General features: G+C 37.2%; 3 protein-coding genes and 1 non-coding gene across 6 annotated transcripts; 1 reads left to right on the forward strand and 3 right to left on the reverse strand.

The window, feature by feature from the left end:
• Positions 1 to 4: 4 nt before the first annotated feature.
• On the reverse strand, positions 5 to 2,291 carry VPS22 (EAP30/Vps36 family protein). The gene is made up of 7 exons (XM_021959966.2): positions 2,140 to 2,291; positions 1,948 to 2,058; positions 1,719 to 1,854; positions 1,321 to 1,475; positions 698 to 805; positions 487 to 576; positions 5 to 373 (listed from the first exon to the last, which is right to left on the reverse strand). Exons 1-7 carry the CDS (start codon positions 2,188 to 2,190, stop codon positions 272 to 274), a joined length of 753 nt encoding a protein of 250 aa, XP_021815658.1. The 5' UTR covers positions 2,191 to 2,291; the 3' UTR covers positions 5 to 271.
• A 24-nt stretch (positions 2,292 to 2,315) lies between these two features.
• Positions 2,316 to 2,387, forward strand: TRNAM-CAU (transfer RNA methionine (anticodon CAU)). Its single transcript has one exon. It is a non-coding gene; the product is annotated as a tRNA-Met (tRNA).
• Positions 2,388 to 4,341: 1,954 nt separating this feature from the next.
• LOC110758140 (F-box protein CPR1) lies at positions 4,342 to 9,379 on the reverse strand. Of its 3 annotated transcripts, XR_002526907.2 has the most exons (3): positions 7,879 to 9,379; positions 6,504 to 6,708; positions 5,788 to 6,361 (listed from the first exon to the last, which is right to left on the reverse strand). XR_002526907.2 is itself a non-coding variant. In XM_021959942.2 (2 exons), exon 1 carries the CDS (start codon positions 9,094 to 9,096, stop codon positions 7,903 to 7,905), a length of 1,194 nt encoding a protein of 397 aa, XP_021815634.1. In that variant the 5' UTR covers positions 9,097 to 9,379; the 3' UTR covers positions 4,342 to 4,597; positions 7,879 to 7,902. The 3 variants fall into 3 exon arrangements, 2 of the variants coding, with proteins under 2 accessions (XP_021815634.1, XP_021815633.1); XM_021959942.2 differs by lacking the exons at positions 5,788 to 6,361; positions 6,504 to 6,708 and adding an exon at positions 4,342 to 4,597; XM_021959941.2 differs by lacking the exon at positions 6,504 to 6,708 and having other exon boundaries at positions 7,879 to 9,376.
• Positions 9,380 to 11,524: 2,145 nt separating this feature from the next.
• On the reverse strand, positions 11,525 to 12,403 carry LOC110758159 (F-box/kelch-repeat protein At3g23880-like). The gene has a single exon (XM_021959964.2). The coding sequence runs from the start codon at positions 12,401 to 12,403 to the stop codon at positions 11,525 to 11,527; it is 879 nt and encodes a 292-aa protein (XP_021815656.1).
• Between the last annotated feature and the right edge of the window lie 907 nt (positions 12,404 to 13,310).

A 13,310-nucleotide genomic window follows, 5' to 3' on the forward strand; every position in this document is an offset into this window, starting at 1 on the left:
CCAATAAAACAAAAAGTTGTGTTCAGCTTCATTACAGAGCATCATGTTTTCCTCCAATATACTTCATCAATAAAACTATTTGTTTCACAGAGAGAATTAACATGAGTTATTCCATGCAAATGACTCCTTCATAAGATGAAATACATTGTCCATCAGCAGTCTGTTTGACCAACTAGTATTACAAAAGGAAATCACAGATAAATCAGCCATCCTTCAGTATGCACACAGAACCCTTTTTGAACTCCATGATTATTGAGAAGCCTCATGTTTGTTAGGTGTCAGCTCCTCCTGGAGTCGAGATGGAAGATACACAAGGGAACCAATATCGGCGAATACCATCTTTGTGGCCATCATCAATCATTGCAAGACCCTCCTGAGAAAAGCAAGGGTGTATTGAGCCCCAGCAATCCTAGCATGTATATTTCATAGACTGAAGGGAAAGAGAGGATACTAGCATGAGTAGTTTAGTAAATGTCATCAACTTACATCTAGTAAAGTGTCGAAGGCATCAATTGCACGACCAGTGGTCCAAGATAGCCGTCTCTCTACCTCATCAACAGTCACAAATCCTTGAGCCTAAGAGAAGAGAACCGGAACATAAGCTTAAGTAACCCATCTAGATCGAAAAAATCAAATAAGTTCGCTCAAATTTATATTCCTGGCAAAGTTAGCAGGAAGATAAACAAAGATTTGCAACCTGGGCAAGCTCTAAAATTTCATTATGGTCTTTGTTCAACTCAGTTGGAACAGAACGAACAAGCTTTCGCTTTCCAACAGAAATCACCTCATAACCATTGCCCAATACCTGGAATCAAGCAACAGTTGTTAGTATAATGCATCACTTAGTCAACGATCATAATAGTATGGTACTAACTACTGCAGAGATATAATATGAACTGCTTAAGACAAAGTTTATGAAATGCTTTAAGAGTAGATAAAGTCGTAATAAATCATAAAATATAGTGTGTCAATAACATGAGATCAAAGGGGTCTACTACTACAACTACTTATATACAACGATAACAAAACTTAATCAGCCTTCCAGCAATCACCAGGCTAACAGCCTAAAAGCACTAGCCACAATGTTCTGTCCCGTAGCAAAAATGTGGCATGAATTCAAGCCCTTTAGGCCTAGTCACCCGAAATTCAGGAGGTGAACCTCTTAAAGTAAGACCATAGGAGCAGAAAATTTATTTTTATTCTTCGGGGGCTGGGGGCAATCCCTTGTCTAAGGCCTTCCTAACTGAAGTATCTCATATTCACATCAATTTCTGACTGACACTTATACAAGTAATGGATGGACAGGCTAACCATATTTACCTTCAGTTTACTTATAGCACGCAGGCAATCATCCTCAGACACAGCTTCACGATCACTCTTTCGCCTCTGACGAAGCAGATTGCAGAGTTCTTGCAAGTTGATCAAACCTCCATTGTGGGGTCTTGTTGCCAAGCAAATGTCAACAATTTGTACCCCTGTCTAACCAATGAGCTCCATTTTAGAATATGTATACACTCCCATATAAAATGCAGAGACTTTGGCCGCAACAATATATATATAAAGCCAGATATTACAAAATATTGGGCACTGAATTTGCAACTTAACAGAGGCCTGGAACATACATATATATATATATATATATATCTAAACAATCTTAGCAACAATAATAACAGCCAATTTTTGCAGATATGCAAAGAGATGAAGAAGAAAGTACCAACCAAGTTCATAATAGAAGTCACCAATCCCCAAGAGCTCTGCCCAGAAACCCTTATTGGAGGCCAAGGGATCTACTCCAACCTTAGTGCACATGTTATGAAATTGTGATCTGAAAGCAGGGTTCTTGCGAATATCATTCTGTACGATACACATCCACAGTCAACACAAATTGATACCAAGAAAAAATTCACATAATTTGCTATTTGAAAATGATTAAAGACAAAATGGGACCTTGTGTTTTCGAGCGAAATCTTCCAACTGGGTTCGAAAAGTGGTAAGCTGTTCCTTCATGAGATCGGTTCTGATCTTGGCGACATTCTCGCCTAACAACCGATATTGGTCCTGCAAAATCAGCATGGCTTGGTTAATTGAATACCAATAATTAGGGGCAGCAATCAATGAAGGAGAAGAATCATCACAAACCCTAGCAGCAGCGGCTGTCTGCAAGCCGCCAATTCCAGGTCGCCTCCTCATTCTTGTTCTTCTTCTGCGACCCACTTCAATGGAGTTGAGGAAAGGGGAAGTACGGAAAGGCAACTAATAAGTTTACCAAACTTCAGTCGCGTTTAAATTGATTTACAGACGGATGATTCTCAACAATCAGAGTGGCGCAGCGGAAGCGTGGTGGGCCCATAACCCACAGGTCCCAGGATCGAAACCTGGCTCTGATAGCTGTAGAGTAGCTTCTTCCACTCAATATTTTTTAATAAATTTTTTAAAGGCTTTTTATCACAAATGGTCCTTGAGGTTTGTGAAATTATCACATTTCGTCCCTAATGTTTTTTTGTGACACTAATGGTCCTTAAGGTTACCCTCTACACATCAAAATGGTCCCTATCGTTAACTTCCGTCAAATTTTCTATTAAATTGCTGATGTGGCATGTGTGTGGAGCCCACACATCCAATGGTATAAAACCATGTGGTTTTAAATAAAATAAATAAATATTTTAAATATTTTAAAACTTTAAATCCAAAAAAAAAAACTGCACCATGACCATCCCCTCTCTGTCCTTCCTCTGCCAGTGCTTCACCTCCCCCTCACAAACACTCTCTCTCTCTCTCTCTCTCTCTCCTCTTCCTTCACTTTTACAGTCTAATCCAACCAAACATTGCCCCTCCATTTGGTTCTGCCAAAGCATTGCAGCATTAGCCTAAGCAAAAGTCAAAGCCCTTGGCTTTGTAGAATTTTTTTAAAAAAGAGAGAGAGAGAGAAAGAGACATAGACACACAGAGAGGGAGAGGGAGATAGAGAAGGAAGGAAGAGGAGGGAGAGAGAGGCAAAAGGTGGGTCTGCGAGGGGTGAAAGGCGCTGATATAGTGAGAATGGAGGGTGCGGGTATTTTTATTTTTGTTTTTATGAATTTAAGTTTTAAAATATTTAAAATATATATTATTTAAAGCCACGTGGTTTTATATCATTGGATGTGTGGGCTCCACACATGTGTCACGTTAGCAATTTAACAGCAAATTTAACGGAAGCTAACGGCAGGGACCATTTTGATGTGTAGAGGGTAACCTTAAGGACCATTAGTGTCACAAAAAAACGTTAGGAACCACAGATGATAATTTAGCAAATCTCGGGGACCATTTGTAATAAAAAGCCAAAAATAAAATAAAAACTTTCTCATTGTAATTATTTGCAATTGTATACCAATAATCACTATAAAAAAATAACAACAGTCACCATTATTTGGTGACATTCGCTCATGTCACAAAATATCACTAAATAATGGTGACTATTGCCATTTTTTTTTTTTTTATAGTGAATATGGCTGATTAAATTCTTCAGTCAAAGAACTTTGAAAGCGTGCAGAAAACTTTGTTATTTGTTAAATGAGTAGGTTACTTGCCAAGAAGATGATACCTTTTGACCTGTCTTCTAAGGAGATCAATCTGAAGAATAAATTCACGCAATGGAACAAACAGAAAAGTAGTGTGTTAATTGATGTTATATCTATTTAAAAGACTAAATTAAAGGGAAGTTTTCAGACAGTTTCTTCCCATTGCATGAATTTCTCTTCTTCAGGTCGTTGACATCATCTTCTTGGAAAATTTTGGCGAGACTATTTTTTTTATACCCCACATTAAGACCACAATGTGATAAGTATTACAACCACCCTCCAAATCATTGTATATCATCATTATTTGTTCAAATTATAGATAAATTTGGGATTCAAATTTGAGACTTATTATGAGGTTGAGGCCATTAAATCAAAGCACTTTCAATGACGATTGAAATATTTGTATGAGTTATTGGTTACTCTTAATAAAAGAATTCAATATAAAATCGGAAATAACATAGTCTCTTCCAATTTTCTTTGTGTCTCCTCTCTGTTCCAGTTTTCTTGGTTATATATGGTTCAGTACAGGTCTCCTTCGCATCTTCTTTTGTAAATAAAAAACAAATAAAAAATAATTATGCTGGAAATTAAATTGACCTTTGTGTAAGATGGCTTATGTGAGTTGGCCTAATCACGTGTTATAATTATTGTATTAGAATGAGATAATGAGATTTATGTTTATCAATTATTGTCAAACTTTCAATTTTGACAGACTTTGGTTACTTATGTACTTTATAATGGTTGGATTCAGCACGGAAACATGAAGAACCCAACTCGAACCAAATGTCAAAAATAGTTACAAAAGTGTACATAATTAAGTAAAAAGAACACTAAAAGTTTCAAACAACAAACACAAACAAGTGACCTAATTCTAACGCTTAGGGTTTGATTCAAGTGATTCAACTTGCGAGAACAATATAAGCAGAGGAGTAGACGCAGCTAGTCGAATATTTCTTTCTCTCACAAGTTGAGCTCGAAATTCTGCTACTGTACACTCTAGTGAGATGTCTAGCTCCGCAAAGGACATATGCAAATTGATCCTACAAAAGAAACAAACTTACACTGAGACCAAAATGAAACAATAAGTAATAAACGAAAATTAATTAAATATTCTAAACATACTCAAAGAAAACATATAAGCCGTGCTAGTTCCCTGGGCACCAGAAATTGTTGTATTAATAATTGGCACAAATTATTGTGCTAATCATCCAACTAAAAATACCCACAAGTGTACGAATCTATTAGAGTATAGATTTGTAAATACGGAATCCTTCCCACGAGGAATTGGAGGCTTATACAAGGATCTAGATTGAGTACATATAGAACACTTATTTAACACAATAAAAAAGGTAAGATACAAATCGAATACTAAAAATGAGTAAAGAAAAGTAAAATAAATGAAACAAAACAAGAAACCAAAGGTAAACACAATCAAGATTTTGTATCACTCTTGTATCACCACGGTATCGCTACTGTATCACCATTGTATCGCTTCTTTATCACCCAGGTATTGTAGAAGTGATCAATCGCTTTTGGGTAGAGAAGAAATTCTTCGGACAACAAACTAAGCGATCTTTTTGGCAGAGAAGAGAGAAACAAATTTCATCTGTTTTCTAGCTTTGACCTCTATTCCGTTTTTAACATGTAACTTTCCAATCATTAATCCAAATTTTATATGCTTTATATGGTTGGATTCAACACAGAAAAATGAAGAACCCAACTTGGACTAAATGTCAAAAACAATTACATAAGTCTGCATAATTAAGTAAAAAGAACAGTCATAGTTTCAAACAACAAACACAAACAAAAAAGGGAGGAGCTTTGCTCTAAGGGCTGGTCAGGATTGTCAGGAGGCGGCACTGGCCGGATGGAGCTCGCGTCAACAAACTCAGTAAGTATCTTGTTTGGGTCATCGTCAGAGGCCAGATTCTCATACTGCACCAGAGGCTTGTTCATTTTCTTCTTCGTTGAGGGATTTAAGGGTTGTGGGTCAAGGATTTTGGCTGGGAACCATGCAATTTTGTAACCCTCTTTTTTGCTACAAACTTCCACCTTTGGGTTTTTGGGTATATCTTTGGGTATAAAGGTATACCTTTGGGTTTTTGGGTATAAAGGTATATCTTTGGGTTTTTAGGTATATCTTCCGGATAACCAAAACATCCAAGCCAACAATAACTCTCTCAGTCCTGTGGCTTCCAAGGAAACTTGATTGACCGACAAATCGTTTAAATTCAGACAAAAAAATATATAATATATGGTTCAAATTTTACCATTAGTTGTTTCATTTCACCAGAGATAAGATAAAGGCACAATTTGAAGAGAGAGAGAGAGGGAGAGTCGTACAATTTGACCGCTCTGCTGCTAAAACACTAGTAAATATAGTAGTAGTGTGTCTTTCTCTGGAGAAAGAAAGTGAGCGAAAACAAGAAAGTGATGGTGAGGAGCGAAGCCCATCTGAGCAAGGATTCGAAGGTGGAAGTTTGTAGCAACGAAGAGGGTTACAAAAATGCATGGTTCCCAGCCAAAATCCTTAACCCACAACCCTTAAATCCCTCAACGAAGAAGAAAATGAACAAGCCTCTGGTGCAGTACGAGAATCTGGCCTCTGACGATGACCCAAACAAGCTACTTACTGAGCTTGTTGACGCGAGCTCCATCCGGCCAGTGCCTCCTCCTGACAATCCTGACCAGTCTATTGAGGTTCTTCCACTAAGGAAATATTCCCCCAGATTGCAGAGCAAGGAGCTTTGCATCTCTTTCAATTGTCGTCGGCCCTCCCCTTCTTTACAAATAGTTTCCAGTACCTGAGAATGTAATTTAGAGCAAACATAAAATTCACTGTGAGTTGCAAATAATAATCATGTGCTCTAAGCATAACTAATCCAACATATATTTGGAGTAATACAGAGAGAAGTTAAACTATGAAAGTAATTGCTGAAACCCAACCTGTGCTTGGTTCCTATTTCCCACTCCTCAGTAAGAACTATCATTGGCTTGGCCAAGTAAGACAAGGATATCTACAAAAGAATCCATAAAGCATCCGTCCCCTCCAGTTGAAAGATCAAATAGCCTCAATTCTAGCCAATCAAGTGATCCTTCTTCTCCTCTCACAGAAAATACGTAAGCAAACTTTTATAAAACCTTATCTACCCTGTTTGGAAACCGGAAAATGAACATTAACAAATAGGCATGCTACTCAACAACACCGACTAAATTAAGATTAGTACCCGCCATGCCCCCTCAATCAACCTCTCTTCCAACCTTTAATTACCACAGGATACCAAAAAGATAAGCCACAAGGATTACCGCCAAAGGGAAGACCAAAATAGCTTTGCGGCTAGACACCTAACTTGCATCCCAAATCTCTAGCTAGAGACCCAAGCCCATCCACATCCACATTGACACCAACTAACACATTCTTAGACAAGTTAATCCTTAACCCCAACAATAAGCTAATCAATTCAACAATTGACCAACTTATCAAACATTTTCTCATGCACCGTGGAGAAGAACATAGTGTCATTGGACAATTGTAAATGGGACTCCTATGGATTTTAGTAGTAGTAGAAGAGGATCCATTTTTTCAGAGCTCATGTGGTGAACTAATAGACTTACTGCAACAAAGAAAATCGAATACCAACTTAATTTCTCATGTTAATGTGAGTGATAAAAGGGGATTCAAGTGGATCAAATTATAATGATTTTAAGAACATATTAACCAAAACCAAATTACTGTTTGGCCATTAACTAATCAAACCTAACTGGCGCAGATAGAAGTACATTGCTTTCCTCCCAGGACTACATTGGAAATGTGAGTCATTATTGCTTATGCCTAACTTAAAGAATAGAATTGCGGACATATTAACTCTGTAGAACACTTGCTCATGGCTTGACATATACAAAGAGACACAATTGCAATGGCAACTCATAGGAATTTACTAGAAAACAAAATGAAAATTCACGAAAATTCTCAGATAAATTAAAATCCTCAAAGAAGCTAAAACAAAAAGAGAAACCCACTGCACTTAAACCATATCACATTATAAAAAATAAAAAAAATGTTTTTTTGATGCACAGTGACCTATTAAATAGTGGGACAACATTTAAAAGAAAAAGTAAAAGAAATTTAAATTATCGAAACAAGAAAAAATGAATAAATTACTACAACTCCAGTGAAAACAGGGGATTTTATGCAACATCTTGATTCTTAAATTTCAGTGTGTGCATATTGCAAACAATGATACATTATCCGTAGTTATTTTCAAATATATGGAATAAAACACAGATAAGTGAAAGCAAGTGTGTTAGAGTGTAACCAAACCTGTTCTTACTTCTTGCTGGCTCCTCAGTAAGAAATAGCATTGGCTTGGCCAAGTAAGACAAGGCTCTCCACAAAAGAATCCATGAAGTGACACGTATATCCATCAATTCCAAAATATTTAAATTCTTCGGTCTTAAGATCCACCTTTAGCAGCCGTCGACCACTACCACCCATTTTGAACACTAGTTCACCGCTCCTTGTAAAACAAAATGGCTCCAACATACGGCGGTGCAGGTGTACGGTGAATAATTTAGTCCACGATTCCACCACACCATGCTCTTTCATCACCCAAATGTCGAATTTAGAACAATTTCCCTGTAGTTCTTCACTATCTAACAAGGCAAGGGACTCCTCGTACCTTAAAACAAAGCAACGCTCTCTTGTCAAACCTTCAGGCATCATTATCTCTCCAAATAATTCACTGCCCATATGAAACCACAAAATGAATTTGTCCTCCCCTACAGTACGGCGTTGAACCCAGTGAAGAGAACCATTGACAAAAGCATGTTTATCTACAGGCCCAACATTCCCAGGAACAACATTACGATTATTATAAACTCCAAACATGAAATCTTCTGGAACAACAGCAGCACTAAGACTCTTCCAGGAGGCCCTGAGTAACGACCAAATCTCAACCTCACACGGGGTTTTCCCGTACCTATTACTCGTACTTCTCAAAACTTTATAGTCATTGGTGCGCGAATCATACCCAAAAGCATAGCTTGCTCTATGCTGACCAGTCTTGCTCAGTGAAACACAACGCCTAGGCAAAGTTACAAACTTTCTAACAGAAGGGTTCCAAATGATTGTGTGGGAACCAACATAGGCAAAGTCAACAGCAAGGCATACGAGCCCATTACAAGCTCCTACCACATGGAAGTCCCGAACTACAACTCTTTCACTTGGGGAGAAAATAGCTTGTTTAATGTAAGGGTAAGGATTTACAAGCTTGGAATGCTCACCGGTTTCAGAGTAATCCCAATGCAACGAGTCAAGCGTACAATTATCGTGGCCGGCAAAAGCCCTCAGCAGAAGGAGGCCAACGGCTGCGTTCTGGTTGTTGGAATGGATTGTGCGGCGGAGGTGGCTGTGGATGAAGCTAGGGCTTTGAATCAGAGACCTCCATGGCTTGCACACTAAGGTGCATTTGATCAAACACTTGGCGGGCAACCTCTGGAGGATTTCCTGTATGATATCCTTTGGAAAATAGTCAGACATTACTTCTGAATTTGGTCTAATTTTCAGTGGAAGAGTTAGGGGTTGGGGTTTTTACGAGAGAGAGAGAGAGAGTGCTGCTTTCTGGTAAGGACAGAATGATTGCTTAACATTCTCCTGAGGTTTTGACCTAATTTTCATTTCAATTTAGGAGATTTCCGAGAAAGTACTAGTTGGTGTTTTTGCTCCCTCTAATTTGTTCAATTTCAACAAAATACCCTATAATTTTAAGACGTTGCAATCATACTCACGTAGCTTGACTTTAAAGCACCTATAAGTATGTGTAACATCAGCATTTTCGTGATCAAGAGTAGGCAAAATAAACTTAATCTCCTCCAAATGAGGCAATGTTGCATACTTAAAAATCTTGATTCTTTTTAAAACATGAGTTTTCAAGTACAAATTTAAAGATCTAAAAATTTGTGTGTGTATACAACTTCAAACTTATTTTTTAAATCTTAAAACTTATTCCAATTAATTATTAATTTTAATTGAGAAAAAAAAAAAGGAAAAGCAGAGAAGAAGCTCAAGACCTATGTTTCTATCTCTCTTTATCTGATGAACCAACGAATTTTATTCCTTTAATTAGATGCTTTATTGTGAAATATATACCTTAAAAAAGTAAGGGTGGAGCAATCCCAACAATGAAGAATCATGAACTCAAGTTTAACACCAAAAAAAAAAAAAAAGTTGCAAACGACGCCGCCGACAAGATATGGGCAAAAGTCGCTGTCATTGACAACGAGATCTGGGTCATTGACATAATCGTCTAACATCAGAATGGTCTCGATCTCGTCGATCCAATATGGGGATGAGTTTGATGGAGCCTCCTCCACCGTTGATGACTCATTCAATGGTTAAGGGGAGAGAGAGAGAGAGAGAGAGAGAGCTGTACAATCTCACTTTTTTCTTTTTCAATAATTGTGATTTTTTTGGATTTAGGTTTTTAAAAATAGACCTACCAAACTGGTTTTTTGGGTTTTGGACTTAAAATATGTTTTTGAATTTATAAAATTTGATCAAAGTAGGATACCAAACAGGCTCGAGACCAGGCTAGATTAATAATTTTGAACAAATCATGTTCAATAAATCAACTAAGCTAAGATTCAATTAAAACTTTAAATCAAACGCTTGAAACAAAATTGAAGTGATGGGTTCTCTATATATATTTAATAACACAACTTGAGGCGCTTATTAGGTCAATTGGTTAGGACAATGTGTGTGACACCTTCTCATATCCTTTTATAGTTAAAGGTTTTTTTTATATATTTTTTATATACAAGCTAATATAAATTACAAGGAGAGAGGGGGGTTGTATTTTTTCACACACACTACTAAGGTATCATGAGGATTTGAACCTGAGATCATTAGTCAGCAAGATTTAAGAAATTTGTATAGAGAGTCTTTCGTATAAGAACAAAAAATTAATACATCAAGTCTAAGTCAAAACAATGACATGATAACTGTCAAAAGTTAACTTATAATACCACCACTCTTGTCAAAATTTCTTGTTTTTCCTCAATTGATCTAGCAGAACCAAGGGTATTATGTTCGTTCAAGTTTTTCCAATAAAATGAGAACGAAAAAGATCTTATAATCGATTCGAAAGAACTTAACAATTCAAGGTAATAACACAAAATTTTGAATTGCCAAAATGACAGTACATCTGGTGCATAACATCTCATAAGTTTGGCTACAAACAATATCTCAATCAACAGTTCATTGATCCACAAAAACAGTTCATCCAAAATAAAGCTATGCAAAACCAGTATGTCATGTCACCCTATGTTTCCAATACATTTACGTACCTGGATATGAAAACTCCCAGGAGAAGCCAACGGCAATTCAAATAAGTAGATTTCCTACCGCGTTGTCTAGCTACCCTGTTAACCACCCCTCAGCTTCCGAAAGAAGACCGGTGGAGGAGCTGATCACATACATACACGAGGGGGAAATTCTCCATTTAGGATTTTATGTTAAGAATTGGTTAAGGACTTCTAATATCTCAACCACATTGTACAGGATATACGGTGCATGCATATCAGAAAAATATTCAACCTGCTATCATATCTAATGGATAGCTGACATTAGAATCCACGACACTAATCCGTAACTCAAATCCTTATTAGAAAAGCTCCCGTTGACGAGTGTTAGTCATGATCAGCATCAGCTAGCAAAGATAATAATAAGACCAAGAACAAGTAGAAGATTGTGCGCCCACAACTCAACAAACAGGACATGCGTGTGGCCACTTGAGAATGCAAAATGTCTCTACATTGCAACGAGAGTGAAAATAAAAGATATCTGAAATTATCAAAAGAAAGAACAAGAAAAAAAAAAACTGATTAAAGTGAAATTCAATCGAAGTTTCACCATGAGTGCATGTGCATATATGTTGCAAGAATTTGAAGGCGTACTTCTTGGTTGCTCCTCAGTAAGAAATTGCGTTGGCTTCCCCAAGCAAGACAAGACTCTCTACATAATAATCCAAGAAGTAGCAATCGTTTCCATCCCTTGTAAGATATTTTTTTTGTTCAGTCTGAACGTCCAACGAAAGGAGACCTCCACCAAACATTTTGAACACTATTTCACCACTATTTCTCCAACATAATGGCCTTATTATAAATTCTTGATGGCGAGCACTGAATAGTTTAGTCCACGACTCCTCGACACCATACTCTTTCATCACCCATAGGTCATAAGAACAAGGATGGTCTACGCTTGCAGAATCCCATGTAAGCAAGGCAAGGTTCTCATCATGTCTTAAGGTAAGCATTAGCATTTTTGTCACGCATTGGGGAATCCTAGTCTCGCCAAACGATTCACTCACCATATCAAACCACATAATTCCATTTTCCCCCTTCGTCGTATTAAGTTGAACCCAATGCACAGCATCATTGACAAAAGCAGGCTGTTGGATGAGTTCAGATAAAAAGCCTCGACCAGTACTTCCAACTCCAAGACTCTTCCACGAGCCCCGAGCTAAGGACCAAATCTCTGCTTGATAACATTCGGTCTGCCCAGGTAAATTAACAGTTCTCAAAACCTTATAGTCGTTGTTACGCGAATCATAGCCAAAGGCATACCTAGCTATATACTCAGAAATAGGGCTTGGCAGAATCACAAACCTTCTAACACTGGGATTCCAAATTCTTAGTTTATTGTAACCTAAGGAAAGGCATACGAGCCCGTTACAAGTCCCAACCACGTTGAGATACCAGGCTGAACGTTCTTCATTGTCAGCGAAACGGTCGATAAGCCGGGTATACTCACTGAACTCGGGATTGTCCCAACGGAAAGAGTAAATCATACCAGTGTCCGCTTTCGTGGAGATAAGTAGTAAAAGGTGAGAGTCGTTTTGGTTGTTGGGTTGGATTGTGCGGCTGAGGTGGGTGTGGATGAAAGTAGGGCTTTTGATTAGAGACCTTCATGACTTGCACACTGCACTGAATTTGATCAAAGATTTTGGGTCCAACCTGACAAGGATTTTGTCTATGATTTCGTCAGGTAAGTGGACTGACATCCTTGTTTTCGATTTCCCAAGACTGCTCAAGTTCCAACAGGAGGGTTAGGGTTTTGGGGCTTCTATAAAAAGTATAGTCGAAGACCAATCCCTTATTTGTGCTTTAACCTAATCATACACGGTGACAGTAATTTATAAGAAGTTCGACACCACTTTGTTATTTTGTAAATGAACTTTGAGTGTGTTTTTAAAATCCATTTCATGTAGGATTTTTTTTAATAGTGAATCTCCCAAATATAAAATCACTTGAGCAAGACCCAAGACTTGATGATCTCTTTTTTACTATGTTGAGATTATTTATGAAAAGCTTTACTTACTATTTTCACCCAAAAAAAGAAAAAAAAAACAGCTTTACTTACTATTCAATACCTACTTTTTAATTAGTTTCTTTATTGATTTCAAGGCCAAATTAATAGCCAAAACAACTGTATTTGGTCCTTTGACTTTAAAATACCAATTTATTTTTGTCTTTGGTCATTAGATATTATATCTCATATTTGCCATCCCTAGAGATATTGTACTCATATTTGGCATTGATGCTACTCTATACTTTTTTCTGTGTTATCAATAAAATTACTTTCGCTTTTAATAAATAAATAAATAAAAACCAATTGTTAATCAATCTTTCTTATTCCTCTTTCAACTAAATTCCAAAACAACCTAATAACAATCTAATAACACTCTGAATTCCTAT

The sequence above is a fragment of the Prunus avium genome, chromosome 4 (assembly GCF_965620075.1).
Source record: "Prunus avium chromosome 4, drPruAviu1.hap1.1, whole genome shotgun sequence".
In the NCBI taxonomy this organism is placed as follows: Eukaryota; Viridiplantae; Streptophyta; class Magnoliopsida; order Rosales; family Rosaceae; genus Prunus; species Prunus avium.